Source organism: Rhinopithecus bieti, unplaced genomic scaffold, assembly GCF_001698545.2.
Source record: "Rhinopithecus bieti isolate Rb0 unplaced genomic scaffold, ASM169854v2 scaffold_1561, whole genome shotgun sequence".
Classification (NCBI taxonomy): domain Eukaryota; kingdom Metazoa; phylum Chordata; class Mammalia; order Primates; family Cercopithecidae; genus Rhinopithecus; species Rhinopithecus bieti.
Window position 1 is genome coordinate 1,628,297 of NW_016803640.1, and position 20,239 is coordinate 1,648,535.

Below are 20,239 nucleotides of genomic sequence, written 5' to 3' on the forward strand. Positions count from 1 at the left end.
CCATGTAACAAACTTGCACATGTACCCACTGTATCTAAAATCAAAAGTTGAAATTATAAAAAATAAAAAATAAAATCAACAGTGTTTATTTCTCTCACACAGCAATCACTATGATGTATTTGGAATAATATATGCATAAAGATGTTCATTGCAGTTGTTGTTTGCAAGGGCAAAGTAAAAACAATCTGAATAACCATCAGTATGACACAGAGTAAGTAATTAATGGTACGTCTATACAGTGCCTCATGCAGTCACCACTGACAGCATGTGAAAGAGATACATCTATTATGTACCACTAAGACATATGATTGCATGATAAATGCAAGGTTCATGAATAAATAGTATGTATACTAGTATAGCATAGTTCTTTCTAAGAAAGAAAGAAACCATAACACATACAAGAATGGACAAGAAATTATTAACAATAGCTAACTTTGGTGATAAGACTGTAGGTAGTAAGAAGCCAGACTTTCATTTCTCATTTTAAACCCAATGAGTTATTTAAATCTAACTCTACTGCATTCATTATCTTTATAATAAAATAAATATATATATAACAATGAAACATAGTTTTTAAGTATTTGGGATATAAATTAAACATTAATATATTACTCCTCTTAAACTTTGTACTTTAGTATTCCAATTCTCTGTGAGAACTCTGAAAGCTTCATCTTCTACAGTTTAGGTAATTCTTTGGTGTCTTATTTTGTTATTTTCTTGCCCTGAGATTTGCAATGTCAGATCTCCAAACTGCTAACTCTTCTCTTTGGCATATCAAATGCTTCCTCTTAAAAAAATTATTTTTTTTAAATGTATTTCATAGGATTTTTGTTCTCTCTGTGCATATGTGTGTGTGTCTGATTAGTCTTCATTCTCTTAAAATAGTCCTGATAGACCTCTTTCTTCAAAATTTGTCTCAGTTCTTTGGCAGTTTGCTCTTACCTTATAATTAAAGATCAATTTCTGACTTGTCTTGTTCTAGAAAACCTCAATGGAAATTACAGCAAGCTGAATAGGATATTAATTAAAAACATAAACCTGGTGAAACCTGAATGTAGAGGCTTCAACCCAAAGATGCTTCCAATAGTTGACATGGCCATTCATTCCTTTAAACCATCTATTTTTCTTTTGAATTACATTACCTTTAATTCTGTAAATTAGATGTTATATAGCATGAGGAAAACTGCTGTGAATAATTATAATACTCATTGCTGAGTGATGTGACTTCTTCCTCAAAGCTAGGCGATTTCTGAGGGAAATTGTACAATTAGATCTTTAGGTATTGTGACTTGTTTTGGAAATCATGGTGGCCCTCCAGGGACCTAATGAATCTTTAATTATTTAGAGCTTCACATGAGACCCCTTACAGATATAAGCACATTAGCTCTGTAGCTAAGGGAACATTTAAAAACAGTAACATGAAATGTGTCAGACACACAGGAAAGATGAAGAAACAAGTAGAAGCTAATGCAAACAGAGGAGCTGCCAGCTGTCTGTGGCACTCTGTAGCTCTCTCTGTCAGTATTTGGTTGGCAATGTAAACATAGTGAATGACTGCAATTACATATGTTAGGCTCATTCTGAAATGCGGGAGCCTTTTAAATTTTCATGTAGAAGCCTGACAAGCAAACTACGTCTAGGATATACTTTGATAACTTTGAGTTGAGAGCCAAATTTTTTGAAGGTAAACCATCTCCCTGTTTTAAAGTAGTGTTTAAAATTATAAAATATTAATACATCTGTAATATAAAATATTTAGATACAAATACTACAAATGCAAATGAATTTTTTTTTTTTTTTTTTACTTCTGCATCCATCTTTTCTCTTCTCCCTTTAGGGAAAACACTTTTGTGTAAAGGCCTCCAAAATATATGTAGAAGTGTGTGTATGTTAAAAACATGTATACATATAATGCATAACCAAACAAATGAAATATCCTAAACATATGGACCTGAAAATTGCTTATTAAATTTGGACTGAACATATAGGCATAAATGTGGTTCAGAACTGTCCAGTTGAAGCAACTTCACTTTGTTAGGTCAACAAAAGTTGGGGACACGAAGATCTACTCCTCTGATTTTGTTCTAGCATTATCTTAACGGAAATGTTTACTGAAATGGAAATACATGTAGTGGACATCGTGGTGGTATCTCAAACATTCAGTGTTCCCTGCTCTCATACACTCCTAATCAAACAATGAATTTCTCAGCTTCACAATGTTTAAGTGACATGAGTCCCATACCCAATTCTTGGTCATTGTAATTGGTGCATGAAGGAGCATGTGCCTTCTGCTAATCAAATCAGAATCAAGTACAACTTTTTCATTCCATGATTGAAGGGGGAAATGCTTTTTTTCCAAATGCAGCAGAGGAAACATGAGGTACTAGGATTGGAAGTTGTCTACTCATGACATGATATTTCAAGCCATAGAATAAAACTGAGACCTAATTTCTTAGTCTTTTCAGATTGTTACACCCGAATATCACAGCCTGGGTGGTTTATGAACAACATAAATTTATTTCTTACAGTTCTAGATGCCAGGAAGTCCAAGATCAAGGTGTCAACAGATTCAGGGTCCAGTGAGGACTCTTTTCCTGGTTCATAGCTGTCTTTTTGCTGTGTCCTTACATGGTGGAAGGGGCAAGGAAGTTCTCTGAGGTCTTTTTTATAAGAGCACTAATCCCATTCATGAGGGCTCTGTCCTCATGACCTAATCATCCCCCAAAGACCCACTGCCAAATATCATCACACTAGCGATTAGATTTAAACATACAAATTTTGGGGGATACAAACATTCAATCTATACCACTTAAGGTAGAGTGAAGAAACAGGGAGGACAAGAAGCATTTATTTTGTGTCATTATTAAACTTCTGCATTAAACTATCTTGAGCCTATACTATTGTTCAAAATCTCTTTACTATATGACCCAGTTTGAATTTTGCTTTTTATTGTTTGCAACCAAAATTAACCTAATACATTAAAATGTACTATAATGTTAAATCATAATTCGTCTGTACTAGTAGTATTTGCTAGAGTGTTTAGGGGAATATTTGCTTGTTAACTTTTTAATAAATATAACATGCCATGTTCAAATACATTTGGAAAATACTGAGCATTTCATACTTTTAGAGACTCAAAACAGGCAGCACATTTTTAAAAAATAAAAATAAAACCCAATAGCGTTGCATTTGGAGAATGGTATAAAAAAGATAATCTGATAAACTGGAGTTATCAGAACTCAGTGGATACTATGTGTTAGACACTATTATAAGCCATTAAACATTTTACAAGCTTGATACCTGAGTTAAAAATTAATAACCCAAAGACTCATTGGAAGAGAAAAGTTGACACATTTTTTATTATATTAATGACATAAAAATATCATAGAAATTAACCTCATTATATACAACAAACGAATGAACATAAATAATATTAAATAACTATTAGAAAGTCTCTCTGATTAAGCACAGAAATAGGCAATGCTTTTGACCAATAAATGGAGGACATACATTATTTTCAAATACCAAACAAAAGGATTCTAAATGTAAAGGTTTTAGGCCCAAAATATGTTAGCCAATTCATGACAGCAGAAATTCAGCAGGTCATATTTTTGGGGTAATGTAAATGACAATAGAAATCATGGACTAAAGTGTAACAAATAAGTAATATCTAGGCAGGTGGAAATTTTATTACGATCTTTTAAATTAACTTCTGGACTAGAGCAAAAATTCAAACTAAAATTCCTCAGGGAGTCAGGAAGGGTCAAATGGAGAAGCAAGGGGATTGAGGCAAAAACCCTGAATTATACCAATATTATCTCTTTTTTTTTTTTTTTTTTTTTGAGACAGGATCTTGCTCTGTTACCCAGGCTGGAGGGCAGTGGTGTGATCATAGTTCACTGCAACCGCGACCTCCTAGGCTCAAGTGATCCTGCCACCTCAGCCTCCTGAGTATCTGGGACTACAGACCCTCACCACCACCACACCTGTCTAATTTATTTATTTATTGTAGAGATGAGGTCTCATTTTGTTGCCCAGGCTGTCCAGTATTATCTTAATGTTATAGAAAAAAAGTAATTCTGGCCATATGTAGATATTATTCTTTGCAGTAGAATATCATTTCAGAAATTTGTGCCAAACATAAAATTAGTTTTCTAGTAGTAAAAAGTAATTAAACTCTATAAATTATTATTACCCCTAGTATACTGGGGAATGGGCGTGTGTTCCAAATGGAAAAACTTGGGATGTCTAATGAGATGCTGTTTTCTGTCGCAGAAAATCTATGTAAAACGTTATTTCTCAGGTGTACACTGTTGATATTTGAGACAGCACATATTAACATTTCAAGGAGTAAAATAAATGTGTTGATTATATCCACAGTTTTCATATTTATTAATTATATGTTTCTTTTTTAATGTAATGCCTATTGAAAAACTGTAAATGGTTGTTTCTTAAAATTGAAAATGCTGCCTAAGATTTTCTGTATATTTCCATATTTCACTTTTCCTGTGAGGTTAGAATGAACACTTTTAGCTAAGACATTTGGGCCTCCAAATCCTAAACCTTTTAGAATGTTAGTTTATTACTTGGTTTTTACCTAAATTATTTTCTGCTGATTCAAGAACCTGAGGTCTATCCAGTTACATTTTATTTTTTTATTTTATTTTATTTTTTGAAACAAAGTCTCTCTCTGTTGCCAAGGCTGGAGTGCAGTGGCATGCTCTCGGCTCACTGCAACCTCTGCCTCCCAGGTTCAAGTGATTCTCCTACCTTAGCCTCCAGAGTAGCTGGGATTACAGGCGCATACCACCATGCCCAGCTAATTTTTGTATTTTTGGTAGAGATGGGGTTTCACCATGTTGGCCAGGCTGGTCTCAAACTCCTGACTTCAGGTGATCTGCCCACCTCAGCATCCCAAAGTGCTGGGATTATAGGCGTGAGCCATCATGCCCGGCTGTATCCAGTTACATTTTTAAGACCAGCCAGGCTTAATATATCTTTAGTCTTTAGCTCAATTCAATTTGTTGAATTTTGTCCATTGTACTTCATGTGACACAGAATATATCTTAATTTAAAAAGACATATGTTTGTTGAGCTATCTGTTACATTTGTATATCTCGGAATTTTAAAAGTATAAACCACAGAAGCCAATTATGGCTGACATTAACAATAAATAGTTTTATCACAGAAATAGTTGGGAGATTATAGAACTGTTGAGAAGGCTAGAAAGCCAGATCAAAGCTAGGCAGCCAGGAAATGTACCCCAAACCATGCTGTAGAACTCATCCAGGGAGGAAACCACTGTCACCACCAGTAAGAAGTAATGCTGAAGCTGCAGAGAGCAGCAATTGCAGCAATTGCTCAATCCTAGACTAACTGGGAAGCCACCAGCTCCACTCCCACTTGTTCGCTGTGCAACAGATATTGTAGCAGCTGCTACATGGCCTCCACCAGAAACAAGAAAAAGCATCACTGAATCTGCTTCTTTTTTTATTAATTCTGAAGTCAAAATTCAGCACTGGCAAACAGATTGGCAATACCTAAGTCATATGCTTATACCTTAGCTGCAAAGGAGGCTGAGAAAGCAAGCATTTGGCATTTTAGCTTCTAAAACAGGAGGTGGTTTCTTGTTTTTGTCAAAACTGATAGGCTGAGGAATTCCTCAAACACAGAAACAACATCAAATAATAAATATTCATGCTTTAACTTGCTCAATATCAATATAAACTTCCTCTTTTGAAAGTAAACACAGAAGACCCAGGATTCCTTATAACAGAGTGCAACTATTTCTCTAATAATTGAACATGTACCTACAATCTCTTGAACAATGAAACAATAAAAAATTCTCCATCACAGCATGTACTCTGAGTCTAAGAATTCTGGGTGATGTCCATTCCTCTACGAAGTTCTTCAGTATACTCTCTTGACAATCTGCCATATATAATTTAAAAATTAAGTTAATCACCCTCAATAAGCCCTGTTTTAAAAAGAGGGATAAATGGAGAGGAAAGAAGGAAACTTGTTAAGATACATAAGTATGCACAAGACAATACAAGAGAAATAATGTGTTTGGATGTCAAGGCTCTCCTTTCTACAAGTGGCCACCAGGTCACTGTTGGCATCTATGGCCATATGCCCTCAGCTAACACCTCTGCTAGTCAGGGTTTTACCTTGTGAGATGACCCAATATTCATTCCTGACAGAAAAATGTCCTCAATAATCTATTTGTGTGAGCATGCCATGGTCATTGTTAATTTCTTTAATTTAAAAAGAATAGACTTCATTTTTTGAGCAGTTTTAGCTTTGTGGAAAGATCGAGCAGAAAGTACAGAGTTCTCACCTCTATCCCACACCCAGTTTACATTAGGGTTCACTCTTTGTGTGGTATAGGTCTATGAGTTTTGCAAAACGCATAATGTCATGTACCCATCACTACATTTTTACCAAAGTATTTTCAATCCCCTCAAAATCACCTGTTTCAGAACTATTTATCTCCCTACCCATCCCCAAACCCCTGGCAACCACTGATCTTTTGTTGTTGTTGTTACTTAGTTTTTATTTCATAATCATAGACTTAGCTCTGCAATCCAGCTAGGCATGAAAGGGAATGAGGAAAACGTGGAACTCGAAGGGAACTGCAGCGAGAGCACAAAAATTCTAGGATACTGCACGCAAATGTGGTGGAGGGGGTGCTCTCCTGAGCTACCGAAGGAATGGTCTGGTGGTTAAAATAAAACACAAGTCAAACTCATTAGAATTGTCCACAGTCAGCAATGGTGATCTTCTTGTTGGTCTTGCCATTCCTGGACCCAAAGTGCTCCATGGCTTCCACAATGTTCATGCCTCCTTTCACCTTGCCAAAGGCCACATGCTTGTGTCCAACCACTTAGTCTTGGCAGTGCAGATGAAAAACTGGGAACCATCTGTGTTGGGTCCAGCATTTGACATGTACAAGATGGCAGAACCTGTATGCTTTAGAATGAGGTTCTCATCATCAAATTTCTCCCCATAGATGGACTTGCCACCAGTGCCATTATGGCATGTGAAGTCACCACCCTGACACATAAACCCTGGAATAATTCTATGAAAGCAGGAACCCTTATAGCCAAATCTTTTCTCTCCAGAGCTCAGAGCACGAAAGTTTTCTGCTGTCTTTGGAATCTTTTCTGCAAACAGCTTGAAGGAGACGCAGCCCAAGGGCTTGCCGTCGATGGTGATGTCGAATAACACGATGGGGTTGACCATGGCTGACAGTACAGGGCTCCCAGTGGCGGCGGCATCTGCAAATATAACCACTGATCTTTTTACTGTCTTTACAGTTTTGCCTTTTCCAGAATGTCGTATAGTTGAAATCACAGTATGTACCCTTTTCAGACTGGCTTCTTTCACTTAGCAAAATGTATTTGTCTTTTCTGTGTCTTTTTGTGGCTTGACAGTTTTTTCCTCTTATCACCGAATAATATTCCACTGTATGAATATACCACAGTTTTAAGGTCAAAATTTACTACCCCATGCAACAGTGTAGCCGCATTTTAAATTTTAAATTTTTGACTCTTCGTCTAAAGGTCTCAGGTGTCCTAAAAGGCCAGATAGAAGTCTCTCATCCTCTAACGAAGGATGGATCGTAGAATGGAATACTGCTAAGAATCTCCCCTTGGGTACTAATTCTGCAAAAACTCAGAATTTCAGAGACAAGAGACAAGTATTTGGAGTGGATCATTAGATGTAATGAAAAAAGAAGTCACTTCAACATTCATAACAAAGATCAAAGGTTGTTGTATTTTTTATATGGGAGACACCAGACAAGCTTATACTTAGTTACTAGCTCAGAGGATACACCACCACATCCTATAGCATGAGTACAACATTTTAAGCCATTGTTTCCAGCTGGCACTGTGATTGAGTCTTTAATAAAATATTCACCATTCTATAATAATAATTTTGGTCAGTGATAGGATAAATGGTGGACCAGGTAAGTCCAATAAATACTACTCATTTGTTATACAACAAACTCTTTGAATACAAGCAATGTGGAACAGGATATTATGGGAGTATATACAAAGCACTCAATGTACCAATGGAGAGTAGTGATCAGAGAAACATGATGTCAGGTAAAGCAAATGTAATTCAAGGATAAATGTAGATTCCATTTACAAAATTCCCTGTTGCCTTTATCATAGAGGAGCGCCAGTAAAATCAATGAGTCTGACAAAAGGTGACTGTTTATTCAGCCAGAATATGTTATTGTGTGCTTAGCCTTGGTCCTTGTTGCTTGTATGTTGGACACCTAATAGTCTTGACAGCTAAATGGGCTTTGGTAAGGGACAGTGGTAAGGTTCAACATGTTGCTAAACCTATGTGTATTCTCTACTACTAGCACCAGTGTTGCTGTTTATTAGCCTTCTGAGCAAGCAATGTAGTGCCTGGTTAAAGAGGTTGTTTCATACCCTCATATCTATTTGATAACCTTCCTGATGATAGTTTGGTGAGCATTCATATTAAGCACAAATATTCTTACACTATGGCTCATTTTCTGTGGTTCATCTACATATTTTTTCCCCAAAACTCATTGTCACCAGTCCTACAATCTGTCCTTCCAAGTCCCTAATTATCTTTTTTTTTTTTTTTTAAGGGAGTTTTGCTCTGTTGCCCAGGCTGGAGTGCAGTGGCGCAATTTTGGCTCACTGTAACTTCTGCCTCCCGGATTCAAGAGATTCTCCTGCCTCAGCCTCCCAAGTAGCTGGGACTATGGGCGCACACCACCACACCTGGCTAATTTTCATATTTTTGGTAGAGATGGAATTTCACCATGTTAGCCAGGCTGGTTTTGAACTCCTGACTTCAGGCGATCCACCTGTCTTGTCCTCCCAAAGTTCTGGGATTACAGGTGTGAGCCACCAGGCCTAGCCCCAAGTCCCTAGTTATCTAGACAAATTATTAGCTGCCACATACAAATCAATAATATCTCTTCTTCTAGACATCGTGGACAACCAATTGCATAGGCTGAATTTCTTTTAAAATTGCATTCAAGTAGGTTATAATGCATAAGCAATCTACTTTTGGCTGTTGCCGTGATGTTGTACAGTAACTTCTGTAAATCAGGCTGAATTTTTCCCTCACTAATCAACTGGCCATAGAGAACTTCCCATGAAGACATAGGTGTAGGTTCTATTATTCCTTCCTGCTGATGAAGTAGGATAGTTAACTGGAAAACACTTATTTCATGATAAGCAGCTCAGTTGTCATATATATACATATATATTTTTTGCATTGGTAGGACTTCAGTTTCTACAATGGTCCAGGATCAATCAAGAGTTGTTTAAAGAAAACATTTATTTTGTAAAAGAAAGAAGCATTTTGTTCCAAATCCTAAGAACCATAGTAGTGGTGTGTCAGAGGTTCTATTGCATCTGGATATAAAAACAAAGGGGCACAATATTCCTGACCAGTTGGAAATTATTATCTTGATCTCAATCCCATCAAAAGGTGGCAGCATGACAAGTCATAAAGTAAAAGGACCAGATGATAAAATGAGGTCTCCAAAATCCAAAGCATCAAAGTTCTCGATTAGTGGTCAGGGCTGCAAAGTGCCATAATTTTTCACTTTGGATGGCATATCTTGACCCTTCAAGGGAGGTGTGTCCCAGACATTAGCAAAAATAATATATTTTATTTATATTTCTAACAAAGTATGTTAGAAGATTACCCTACAAGCAAGGGCAACCATAAGATTTTAAATCAAAGAGAATGTCAATAGAAATAGTCATAATAAAAATTAACATAATGTAACTCTAATGCAAGAAAACAAATTACTCAGCGTGAAGCTAATAACGAGAGAACCATTGGAAAATTCATATTGACAAGTCCATACATTATGATGCATAATTAATCATGTTAGATTATCCTAGTTAAGATGTGCTTAGTTGAAAGAAATAGAAAACCTTACTAACATAGTGACATAACATAGTGATATTTGATTTTCACTCAACAAGAAGTCTTAAGACAGTTGGTCCCAAGAGTTTGCTTGGTATCTCGGTAGTGTCTTGAAAACCTAGTTTCTTTTCATTCTTCTTCTTTCTTTTTTTTAATCCTTAGCACATTTTTGAGTTTTATTCTAGAAAAATAAAAATGTCATAGAAGATTCTAGTTAGACTACTGTGGTCGGTAAGAATAGGCTAAATAATTTATGAGTAAATGCCATTTGATGTATGTATACATTCAAATGTTGAAATATTTGACCCAGAAAGATATTCACGCATTTAAATTCAAAAAAAATGACTTAAGTGGAGGGTAAAACAGTAATAATCAGGATAAGGCAAGTAAAATAAAATGGTACTGAGAGTAGATCTGAGAAAGTCTACGAAGATTACAGCAAAGCATGATCAAACCTTCTCCTTTTGGCTTACCTATAATTCTACAATGTGTGTATATTCAACCCTGTTTGGCTTTAATAGTCTTCGACTTAATTTATACAGTTCTTCTATGCTCTTATTTATCAGTTCCTTGATTTTACCTGAGTCTAGAGTTCTTAGCTGTTTTTAGTAATCCTTTACCTTAAAAGCCTCCGCTCTTGTCTCCACTAATTTCCTGGTAATTCAGTAATAATTACATTAAGGTAATAACCCTCTGAACCAATTTTATAAGCAAATAGATAAAATTTATATCTTTAGGGTAATTCCAATAAATAATTCCTGCATTTCTACAATGTGCATATATTACCTGTATATTGTTTGTTTTCAATAGGAGTTCATGGAATTTGAAATCAGTAGAAAAATCCTCATTACAAAACAACAGCATTTTAATTGAATTTTCTAAGTGATCATTTCCAGTTGTTTAAATGCACCTGTTCAAATCAAAGTTCATCATTTTGTTTGGAACAACTTTTGTTTGAGAATCAAATGGTCATGTAATTGAGAAAGCAAATAAGCATATAATGACAGAAAAGTAAGTGGCAAAATAACCACAATCTTTGTTCCACGGGTTACTGCAGTACAATAAATAAAATGATAGTTAACCAAAAACACCTTTATTTTCGTCTTCAAAGAAGAAGCTCTTTTCTTCTTTTCCAGGATAATCATGATTAACTTACAAAATGGGTACACATCTTCAAAGCACTTCCCTTTAACGGGAAACTTAGCTTTATGGGATTTAAACATTAGACGGTGGGAAAATAAATTCCATTTTCTTGTCATTAAAAGACAAAACAGAATCTAGCATAAGTCGAGGAAACTTATTCACACTTCAGGTCCTTCTTCTCCAGGAACCAGCATTGTTATATTATTTCCATTTAGCAAAATCTGATCTAATTTAGTAATCCTTCTTCCTTCTGGTGTGATTTCAAACTCAGTGACATCTTGCAGTACCATATTGACAAAGTCATCAAATCCTAGAAGAGTACCAACAATTTCCTTTTCACTCTTCATCACAGTGTGAATTCTTGATCCTATACATTTGTGCACAAACTCTAACGGTAGCAGCTGTGACAGCTTGGTAGTAGCGTCAGCCGCCATGGCTACGCCGGAAGTGCTCTTTTCATTCTTAAACTCTGCCTTCCTCAAGGTGCTCAATTTCATCATGAGGCCCAGTTATTTGTAAATAGCTGCTACAGCTCTAGATAAGCCCACATTTATTTAAAATTTTCCAAAGTAGAAAGGTAGAGAAAGGACAAAAAAATCCTTCTCTGATATAGCCTTCTTTTTTATTAGGGGTAAAATCTTTCCCATAATTTCTCAACTTATTTTCTCTTATATCTCAGAGGTCAAATTTAGATCATAGATCTGCCTCTAAAACAATCGCAAGCAAAGGGGAAATAATATTACATGATAAGCTCAGACCCCTTCATGATTCATCAGTTAAGACTCAGGTTCTAGACATTCACAGCGATCTGTTATCAAGAAGGAGTGCGAAATAGCCATTGGATAGGCAGCAAGAGATTTTGCCTCAATCATATTTTTTTGTGAATACAATTTTACTGATAATTAAGAGTAGGAAGGGTTCATTCTGTTCCCTAGCTCTGTAATCTATTTAATGATTTTCATGATATAATCTGAAATAATCTCACTAGGATCTTTTCTAAAAAATTAAACTGATTGATGACAAATTAGTTTTGTTTGTTTGCTTTTGTTTTGTTTTTTCAAGACGAGGTCTCACTCTCACCTGCCAGCATGCCCGTCTACTTTTTGTATTGTTTTTAGTAGACATGGGGTTTCACCATGTTAGCCAGGCTGGTCTCAATCTCCTGACCTCAAGTGATCTGCCCACCTCGGCCTCCCAAAGTGCTGGGATTACAGGCGTGAACCAACGCACGCCACCAACGAGATAGTTTTTAATAGAGCTACTATGAGCTATTCTATTAATTGCTCTCAAATCTTGCAGAGGTAGGCAAAAGATAAGCTTGAACTGGTCAGGAAATTGAGTATATGAGACAAGTTATAATGTCATGCAGCCAGGCGCAGTGGCTCATGTCTGTAATCCCAGCACTTAGGGAAACTGAGGCAGGCAGATCATGAGGTCAGGAGTTCAAGATCAGCCTGACCAATATGGTGAAACCCCGTTTCTACTAAAAATACAAAAATTAGTGGGGCATGGTGGCGCCCACCTGTAGTCCCAGCTACTTGGGAGGCTGAGGCAGCAAAATTACTTGAACCCTGAAGGCAGAGGTTGCAGTAAGCTGAGATGGTGCCACTGCATCCTGCCTGGGTGACACAGCAAGACTCTGTCTCTTAAAAAAAAAAAAAAAAAAAATTTAAAGGTCATGATAAACACCTTTGTTAGCCTCTGATCTTATAATAATTATCACACACAAACAAACCAAACACCACACATAGAGGAAACAGTAAAAGATTAAAGGACACAGCTAAAAATACATTCGTATTATTACTTCCCAAAGTTCTAAAATTATGAGAAGGGACTATTGAATCTTTAAAAAATATTGATTATCCATAGGCTGGGCGCGGTGGCTCAAGCCTGTAATCCCAGCACTTTGGGAGGCCGAGACGGGTGGATCACGAGGTCAGGAGATCGAGACCATCCTGGCTAACACGGTGAAACCCCGTCTCTACTAAAAAATACAAAAAAACTAGCCGGGCGAGGTGGCGGGCGCCTGTAGTCCCAGCTACTCCGGAGGCTGAGGCAGGAGAATGGCATAAACCTGGGAGGCGGAGCTTGCAGTGAGCTGAGATCGGGCCACTGCACTCCAGCCTGGGCGACAGAGCGAGACTCCGTCTCAAAACAACAACAACAACAACAACAACAACAAAAAAAAAATTTGATTATCCAACACTTTGTAATAACCAGTGTAATTTCACTGAAGGCTACTGAACATGCACATATTCCTATAATTTTTCTGTTATGGTGTCTGATTTGTGAAAGGAACAAAATTAAACACAGTTCCTTGGCAGTTTTTCCCTCTTTCACTCTACTCATTGGCATATGTTCCATGTATATTTATTGTAAAATAGGAATAAGATTCAGAGGTCAAGAATCAAAGTGAGTCAGAGTAGGAAAAGCCACACTTAAGTGGAACAGAAGGGCAGAGGCTGTCAAATCCCAAAATTAAAAGGTAAATTTAAACACAAGTAGAAATAGTTCAAAAGCTAAGGGGATCCTCATAGTTCACGAAAAGCAAGTATTCACACAGGTAGCAGACTCTAATCTGCTGCAAGCCAATATGCTATTCTCTTTGTGTTATTTATATCCCTCAGAATACCTCAAAGTTCCCAAGAGCAGCCAGTATTTAACTCTAAACTATATCATATATATGATATATTTATTATATATATGTTATATATATTATTATTATTATTATTTTGAGACAGAGTTTTGCTCTTGTTGCCCAGGCTGGAGTACAATGGCTCTATCTCGGCTCACCACAACCTCTGCCTCCCGGGTTCAAGTGATTCTCCTGCCTCAGCCTCCTGAGTAGCTGGGATTACAGGCATGCGCCACCATGCCGGTTAATTTTGTATTTTTAATAGAGATGGGGTTTCTCCATGTTGGTCAGGCTGGTCTTGAACTCCTGTCCTCAGGTGATTTGCCTGCCTCGGCCTCCCAAAGTGCTGGGATTATAGGTGTGAGCCAATGTGCCCAGCCAACTATATCATATTTAAATTGTGTAGTGATAATCCTAATCAAAAGAAGTATTCATTACGGTCAGTGTACTCTGCTTATTTACCACTGAAGCTTAACACAAAATTGTTGAAATAAACATGCATATTGAAGTACTCAGCTAGCTATTGAGGCAATACAGGTTTCTAGATTTACTCATTTTTTTAACTGTACACACATGTTCATGTGTATCATGATAAACCCATGTGTGTGCATATCTTTATTAAATATTATATTTCTTTTTTACTTTTGTTATTATTATTGAGAAAGGGTCTCAGTCTGTTGCCCAGGCTGGAGTGCAGTGGCACGATCTCAGCTGACTTCAGCCTTGTCCTCCCAGAGCCCTAGACCCTGTAACATAACAGAATATGTATGTTTCTAATTTGTGCAATATTGAAGCAGGAATACTAGATAGAACTGTCATCTTTTCCTATTGCATTTATTTTGGTGTGGAAAAATATAATAATTGGCTTCAATCACTAAGTCTATTTCATTCAAGAATATTTAAATATAATCCAAAACATCTTAAGTACATTTTATGATACAAAAGGATCATATCTTCTATTTGAAAATATAAAATCCCAGGGTCCCACGGTTTAAGTATACTTTCCAGGGGTATGTGTAAAACAAGAATCCCACTTCACAAAGTTAATAGAAAAAATTTATACTAATTGGAAGGAGAGGCTACTGATGGAGGATAAAGTAGAAATTTTCACATACTGCTAATTACATTTTAATGAAGTAAGAAAAAAATTGGAAATAGTGTCCTATAAAACTTCTGAAATGAAATTACAGTTTGTCTCTGTCTCTCTCTCTCTTTTTTTTTTTATTTCTTGAGATGGAGTTTCACTCTTGTTGCTCAGGCTGGAGTGCAAAGGCACTATCCCAGCACAATGCAACCTTCGCCTCCTGTGTTTAAACGATTCTTTTGCCTCAACCTCCCGAATAGCTGGGATTACAGGCATGCACCACCACGCCTAGCTTTTTTTTTTTTTTTTTTTTTTTTGTATTTTTAGGGACCCCCTATGCCTGGCTGTCTCCTTTTTTTAGAATTAGGAGAATGGATTTTTTCAACGCTAAACTGACTCTGTACTATGCTTTCAAGAAAGCAATATGGTGAAATGAAAGAGGCAGGATAGCATGTTTTGTTAGCTGGCATCAAGTTCTTTAAGTTCCATGAGTCTATTGTGTCCTCTCTACATCTCAAAAAGAAGAGAGAAGAAACCTGTATCTAATTAATGAAGCAGTTTCATTCAGAAATGTAATTGTACCGCAGGCACATCTCAAATGAAAAATCTTGATCTTGGCTGTCATCCTCATTTTAAACTGGGACTGAATAACCTGTTTTGCCTCTCAAAATAATAGCCAGTGTCTCTTTCTCATTAAAAAATGTGATCTTTTGCTTGAATATCTAATTATGTCACCTGTACCTTACGTGAGGCAGATAGAAGAGTCTTCCAGTCTGCCTGAGCAGATCTACCAAACTAGACTGCACGTACAAATTACCTGGGGATCCTTATAAACTGCAGATTCTGAGTCTGCTTTTGAACAAGCCCTCAAGTCAAGCTGATGGTATTGGTCCCAGAATCCCTCATTGTGTAGCAAAGTATTAGAATCAAAAAGTGGGCAAGTATAAGGCTGGGCACGGTGGCTCCCACCTGTAATCCCAGCACTTTGGGAGGCCAAGGCAGGTGGATCACCTGAGGTCAGGAATTCGAGACCAGCCTGGCCAACATGGTGAAACCCTGTCTCTACTAAAAATACAAAAAATGAGCCAGGTGTGGTGGCGTGCACCTGTAATCCCAGCTACTCAGAAGGCTGAGGCAGAAGAATTGCTTGAATCTGGGAGGTGGATGTTGCAGTGAGCTGAGATCAAGCCACTGTACTCCAGCCTGGGCTCCAGCATGGGCAACAAGAGTGAAACTCCATTAAAAAAAAAAAAAAAAAAAGGGCAAATATAAACACGGAAATATGGACAATTGTAAGCAATATTAGAGAACTGCAGAAAACAATTTTTTAAGTGGTTTGTTTAACCTATTTAGAATAAAACCCATTAGGGTCCTAGGAATTTCTGGAACTGCTTTACTTGTGAGAAACATGATCCTAAGATGCCCATTTGTTTATCAGTACATCAATTTTCTCCTTCTTAAATTGGTATAATTATTTTCTTCCAAGAAGCCTAGCACATTTTTGTTGTTGTCATTGAAAGAGGGCATATAAGGGTTATGGCTGCTATTTGGAGAAATGCATTAGAAAATAAAAGCTTGAAAAAGTCATATATTACTGAGAAAAAAGTTGAATGAAAATAAGAAAAATTAAATTGAAATAAATAATGAGTCAGTAAGGTATGCACTGTTAAACACTTGATGAGATTTCCCGAGTATTAACATGCTGATAACTTGAAATAACAATGGGAGAAAAGGTCAATCTGAATTCTTAAAATGTTGAAGGCTGGGAATAAGAAGTAATATATCATAGAATCTGATACTAAAATTTTATTTATTTTATGGGATTTTCTAACAGACAATAGGAATAGGAAAGAATTAATAGAAATAGCAAAAAGAAGTGTATCTGCAATTATTAATATAATACAAGAGGAAATTGTGTAGAGCTATTTAAAGAAAGATTGATGAAATTTAGATTTATGGAGAAATATCCTAATAAAGACATTATTTGTAATGAACTGTTCATAATTATTATATAATTCTGACAGTTTTAGGATATAAACATAAGACAGAATGATCTAATATAAAATGTATAAATGGGACAACATATAATTTTGCTTAGGAAATTGAATAAAGTAGTGATTTAGGATTTGCATTAATACAAAATTTTAAAAAATGGTTTACATTTTGTTTGAAATGGATGATAAATAGGAAAATAGTAATTTAGTACATTCAGTAATTTAGTACCCTGGTCACCAAAGAAATATAAATTGAAACAATAAGATGTCTTCTCACATCTTTGCCAGATTTGTAGGTATAAAAACAGTGGTAGCTGTATTGGTTGGAGAACAGAAACATGACACTTTCATATGTGGCTGATTAGAGCACAAATTGGTGTCATTATTTCTGAGATGCAATTTGAGAATATGTACCATCAGCCTCAAAGATGATTATGACCACGATTCACTACTTTCTTGGAAATCATTATTAATGCATGTATAGATTGATGTTTACTGTAGCATTACTTAACATAGTGAGTTGAGTACAATCTTCACTTCCAAAAAACATGAGGTAGGGGCAAATTAGTTAAATATACAATAACAATGAGCTATAACAAAATGCAGTTACTTAAAAGCACATTTATAAGACTATTAATGGCAATAAATGTGATTTGATATAATGTTTTCAAAAATTAGGGAATTCTATTCCTAGCATTGTGGTAGACTAGATTTGCTGAATCACTATCCTGCTATATAAACTCTACAAATACCAGATAAAATGTACATGTCATTTTTCAAAAGTATATTACTGACTTGAATAGAAATTAAGGTGAGCTGCATAAGCCAAGCATAAGGAGAATACATAAATCCAGAGAGGTATGCAAACTCCCAAACCAGAGGCTTCCATAAGGACAGTCCTGGCCCTAGTACCCTGACCTTCAATTTTTATGACTGCCTGGAATATGGGAGAATGTGATACAAAACCTAGTGCCTGCTCAGTATAACAGTCTTACAGGAGAAAACTGCTGAAAGCCAGAGATACAAAGGACTATGATTTCAGTGAAAGAATAAACTAGATAAAAACCTGTTCCTCAGGGGGAGACAACCACGAAATTTTCCTGCCTCAAACTCGGCGCTCTTTAGAGGAAAAATTACAAGGCCATCTTCACATGAATTTGTGGTTTAAATTTTCACTGTTAGTATAATTTCAAAAAAAGCCACACATCAAATTGTTAATTTATTTTATAGTTATCACATGTTGGTATTACCTCCAAACACAAGACAAAGGCAAAGTGTCTTTGGAGAAACCCACATTCACTCCATGTCTCAAAGAATGGCCACAGGTAAAATTTCACCCAAAATGAGGAAAAAGTAAGACTCTTACAAAACTCATGAGGAAATAAACATCATGAGCAGAAACAGAATTATGCCCATAAAGACTTCAGATATTAGAATGATTATATAACTATACAAGCTATGTTTAATATGTTTAAAAACTCAATGAGGTGTGCCAGGAATATCAATGTGAGACAGTGTATGTATCTTACATTAAGCAGATTGAAACTGAATTTAAGAGATCTTTTAGAAACAAAAAACATAATGAAAATTAAAAACTCAATGGACAGGTTAAACACAATATTGGATAGAACCAAAAAGAAAATAAGTGACTTGGAAGTTAGACCAAAAAATTATGTTGAAGACAGTACAGAGTAGGAAAGGAAAATTGATATGTGAAATAGAGGTTGAAAAATTAGAGTGTCTAATCAGATATGCAAAAGAAAAAATGAATTCGGGAAAGGTTATATTTAAGGTTATATTTGATATCTGAGGGTTTTTCATCATTGGAATTTATTAATGTTCAAGGAAACCTGGAAAGTTTTCTAACATATTAAAAGAGCTTTAATTATAAGTTCCAAATTCTTCTTAGAAGAAGAGAACCAGCAGGCCCAGACATTTTTACTGGTGAGTTCTATCAAATATTTTCAAGAAATGGATTATTTCCATTTTGTAAAAACAACTCCAGAATAAAACAAGGTCCTTTTGTTAGTTCATTTTATGAGGCCAATACAACCTTGATACCAATGTTATACAAGAAATGTGTAAGACAGGGAAATTAGACGCCAACTTTCCTCATGAACCTAAAGGCAAACATTTTGAATTAAAAAAAAAGTCAACAAATTAAGTTTAGAAATCTATAAAAAGATGATATAGTATGAAAATTGTATTTATTCCATAAATGCAAGGATTTCTAACAATAGAAAAAATCTATGTTTAATTCATCACATTAACAAGTTAAAGGAGGAAAAGCAAATCATCATTGTAGGAAAGGCAAAAAGTAAATTCGATAAAACAAAATACTTAACTTTGACAAATCTTGTTTAGCAAACAAGAAATAGAAGAGCTTTCAGTGTTTGCTTGTAAATCAGAAACTATTCTTGGTCTTTCAAGCAGAGGTGATTTAATACAGGTGATTGATTACACACGTGATGGAAGCCAAACCAGGCTTGGTGAGTCAGCAACTCAAGACCAAGAAACCAGTACTGGCCCTAGGACTAGAAGGATAATGGGAGAAGGTGTTATCAGAGCCAAGAGGCCAGGACTTCAGGCAGGTTGCTAGAGCTAATGGGAATTGGGTCCACGGAGGGAGAGGCTATCTGGTGGGAAGTAGCCCTACAGAAAAGAGGCAGGTTTTTATGGCATCCCTCACTGGATAGCTTGCTGGGAAACTGGAGGGCAAAGGAGACTGGGAAATAAATGTTATTTCCCTGAAACATGGAATAGAGTTGGAGAGTAATTCGGGAAGGATCTGGGGGCAAATTTGTCAGGACCCAAGACATGATTAAAGCAGGTAGGGAAAAGAGATGCTGGTCAAAGCAGGTGGCCTTTGCTGGTATTTCAAAGTCCTAATTTTAAAACTCAGAGGTAGATACATTATTATCTTATTACTAATCAGATATTTTGTACATATTTAATATATATTTATATATTACATATTTATACTTCAACACTTTTATGTACACTATAATCTCATTATTGTTTTCTATACTATTATATACAATATAGAAATACAGAAATACAGAAATGTACCTCTATTTGAAAGATAATTTAAATATGAGGCAAAAAGATAACCCCAAAATATAGTTACAAGAACTGAATTTAAGAAGGAAGAAGCAAATTGCAAGAGATAAGACCAAGCCTCTTTAGTAATGAACATTCGAAATCCAACTGGTATAAATTTAGGGACGCACAACTGGATTGCAATGTAACTAAGAAAGCTTGTGTGTCAATAACCATATTTATCCTATGTGAAGAAATGATAGTTTCATAGGAGAAGGTTAATTGGCAGGGAGTCTGTAAAAGAGAAGTTTGGATAGATGATTGAGCTATATACTTGTCAAATAATATCTAAAGATAAAAAGAGATCTAGTTCACAGAGGCAAATCTCTGATTTTTTTTTTTTTTTTTTTG

General features: G+C 35.9%; 1 protein-coding gene and 1 pseudogene across 1 annotated transcript; both read right to left on the bottom strand.

Annotated features, from left to right (window-relative positions):
- Positions 1–6,751: 6,751 nt before the first annotated feature.
- On the bottom strand, positions 6,752–7,245 carry LOC108542029 (peptidyl-prolyl cis-trans isomerase A). Its single transcript, XM_017891796.1, is given in 2 exon segments — positions 6,752–6,876; positions 6,879–7,245. Coding segments are annotated over 2 exon segments (492 nt in total).
- Positions 7,246–11,234: 3,989 nt separating this feature from the next.
- LOC108542021 (U6 snRNA-associated Sm-like protein LSm5 pseudogene) lies at positions 11,235–11,510 on the bottom strand (annotated as a pseudogene).
- Positions 11,511–20,239: the final 8,729 nt, after the last annotated feature.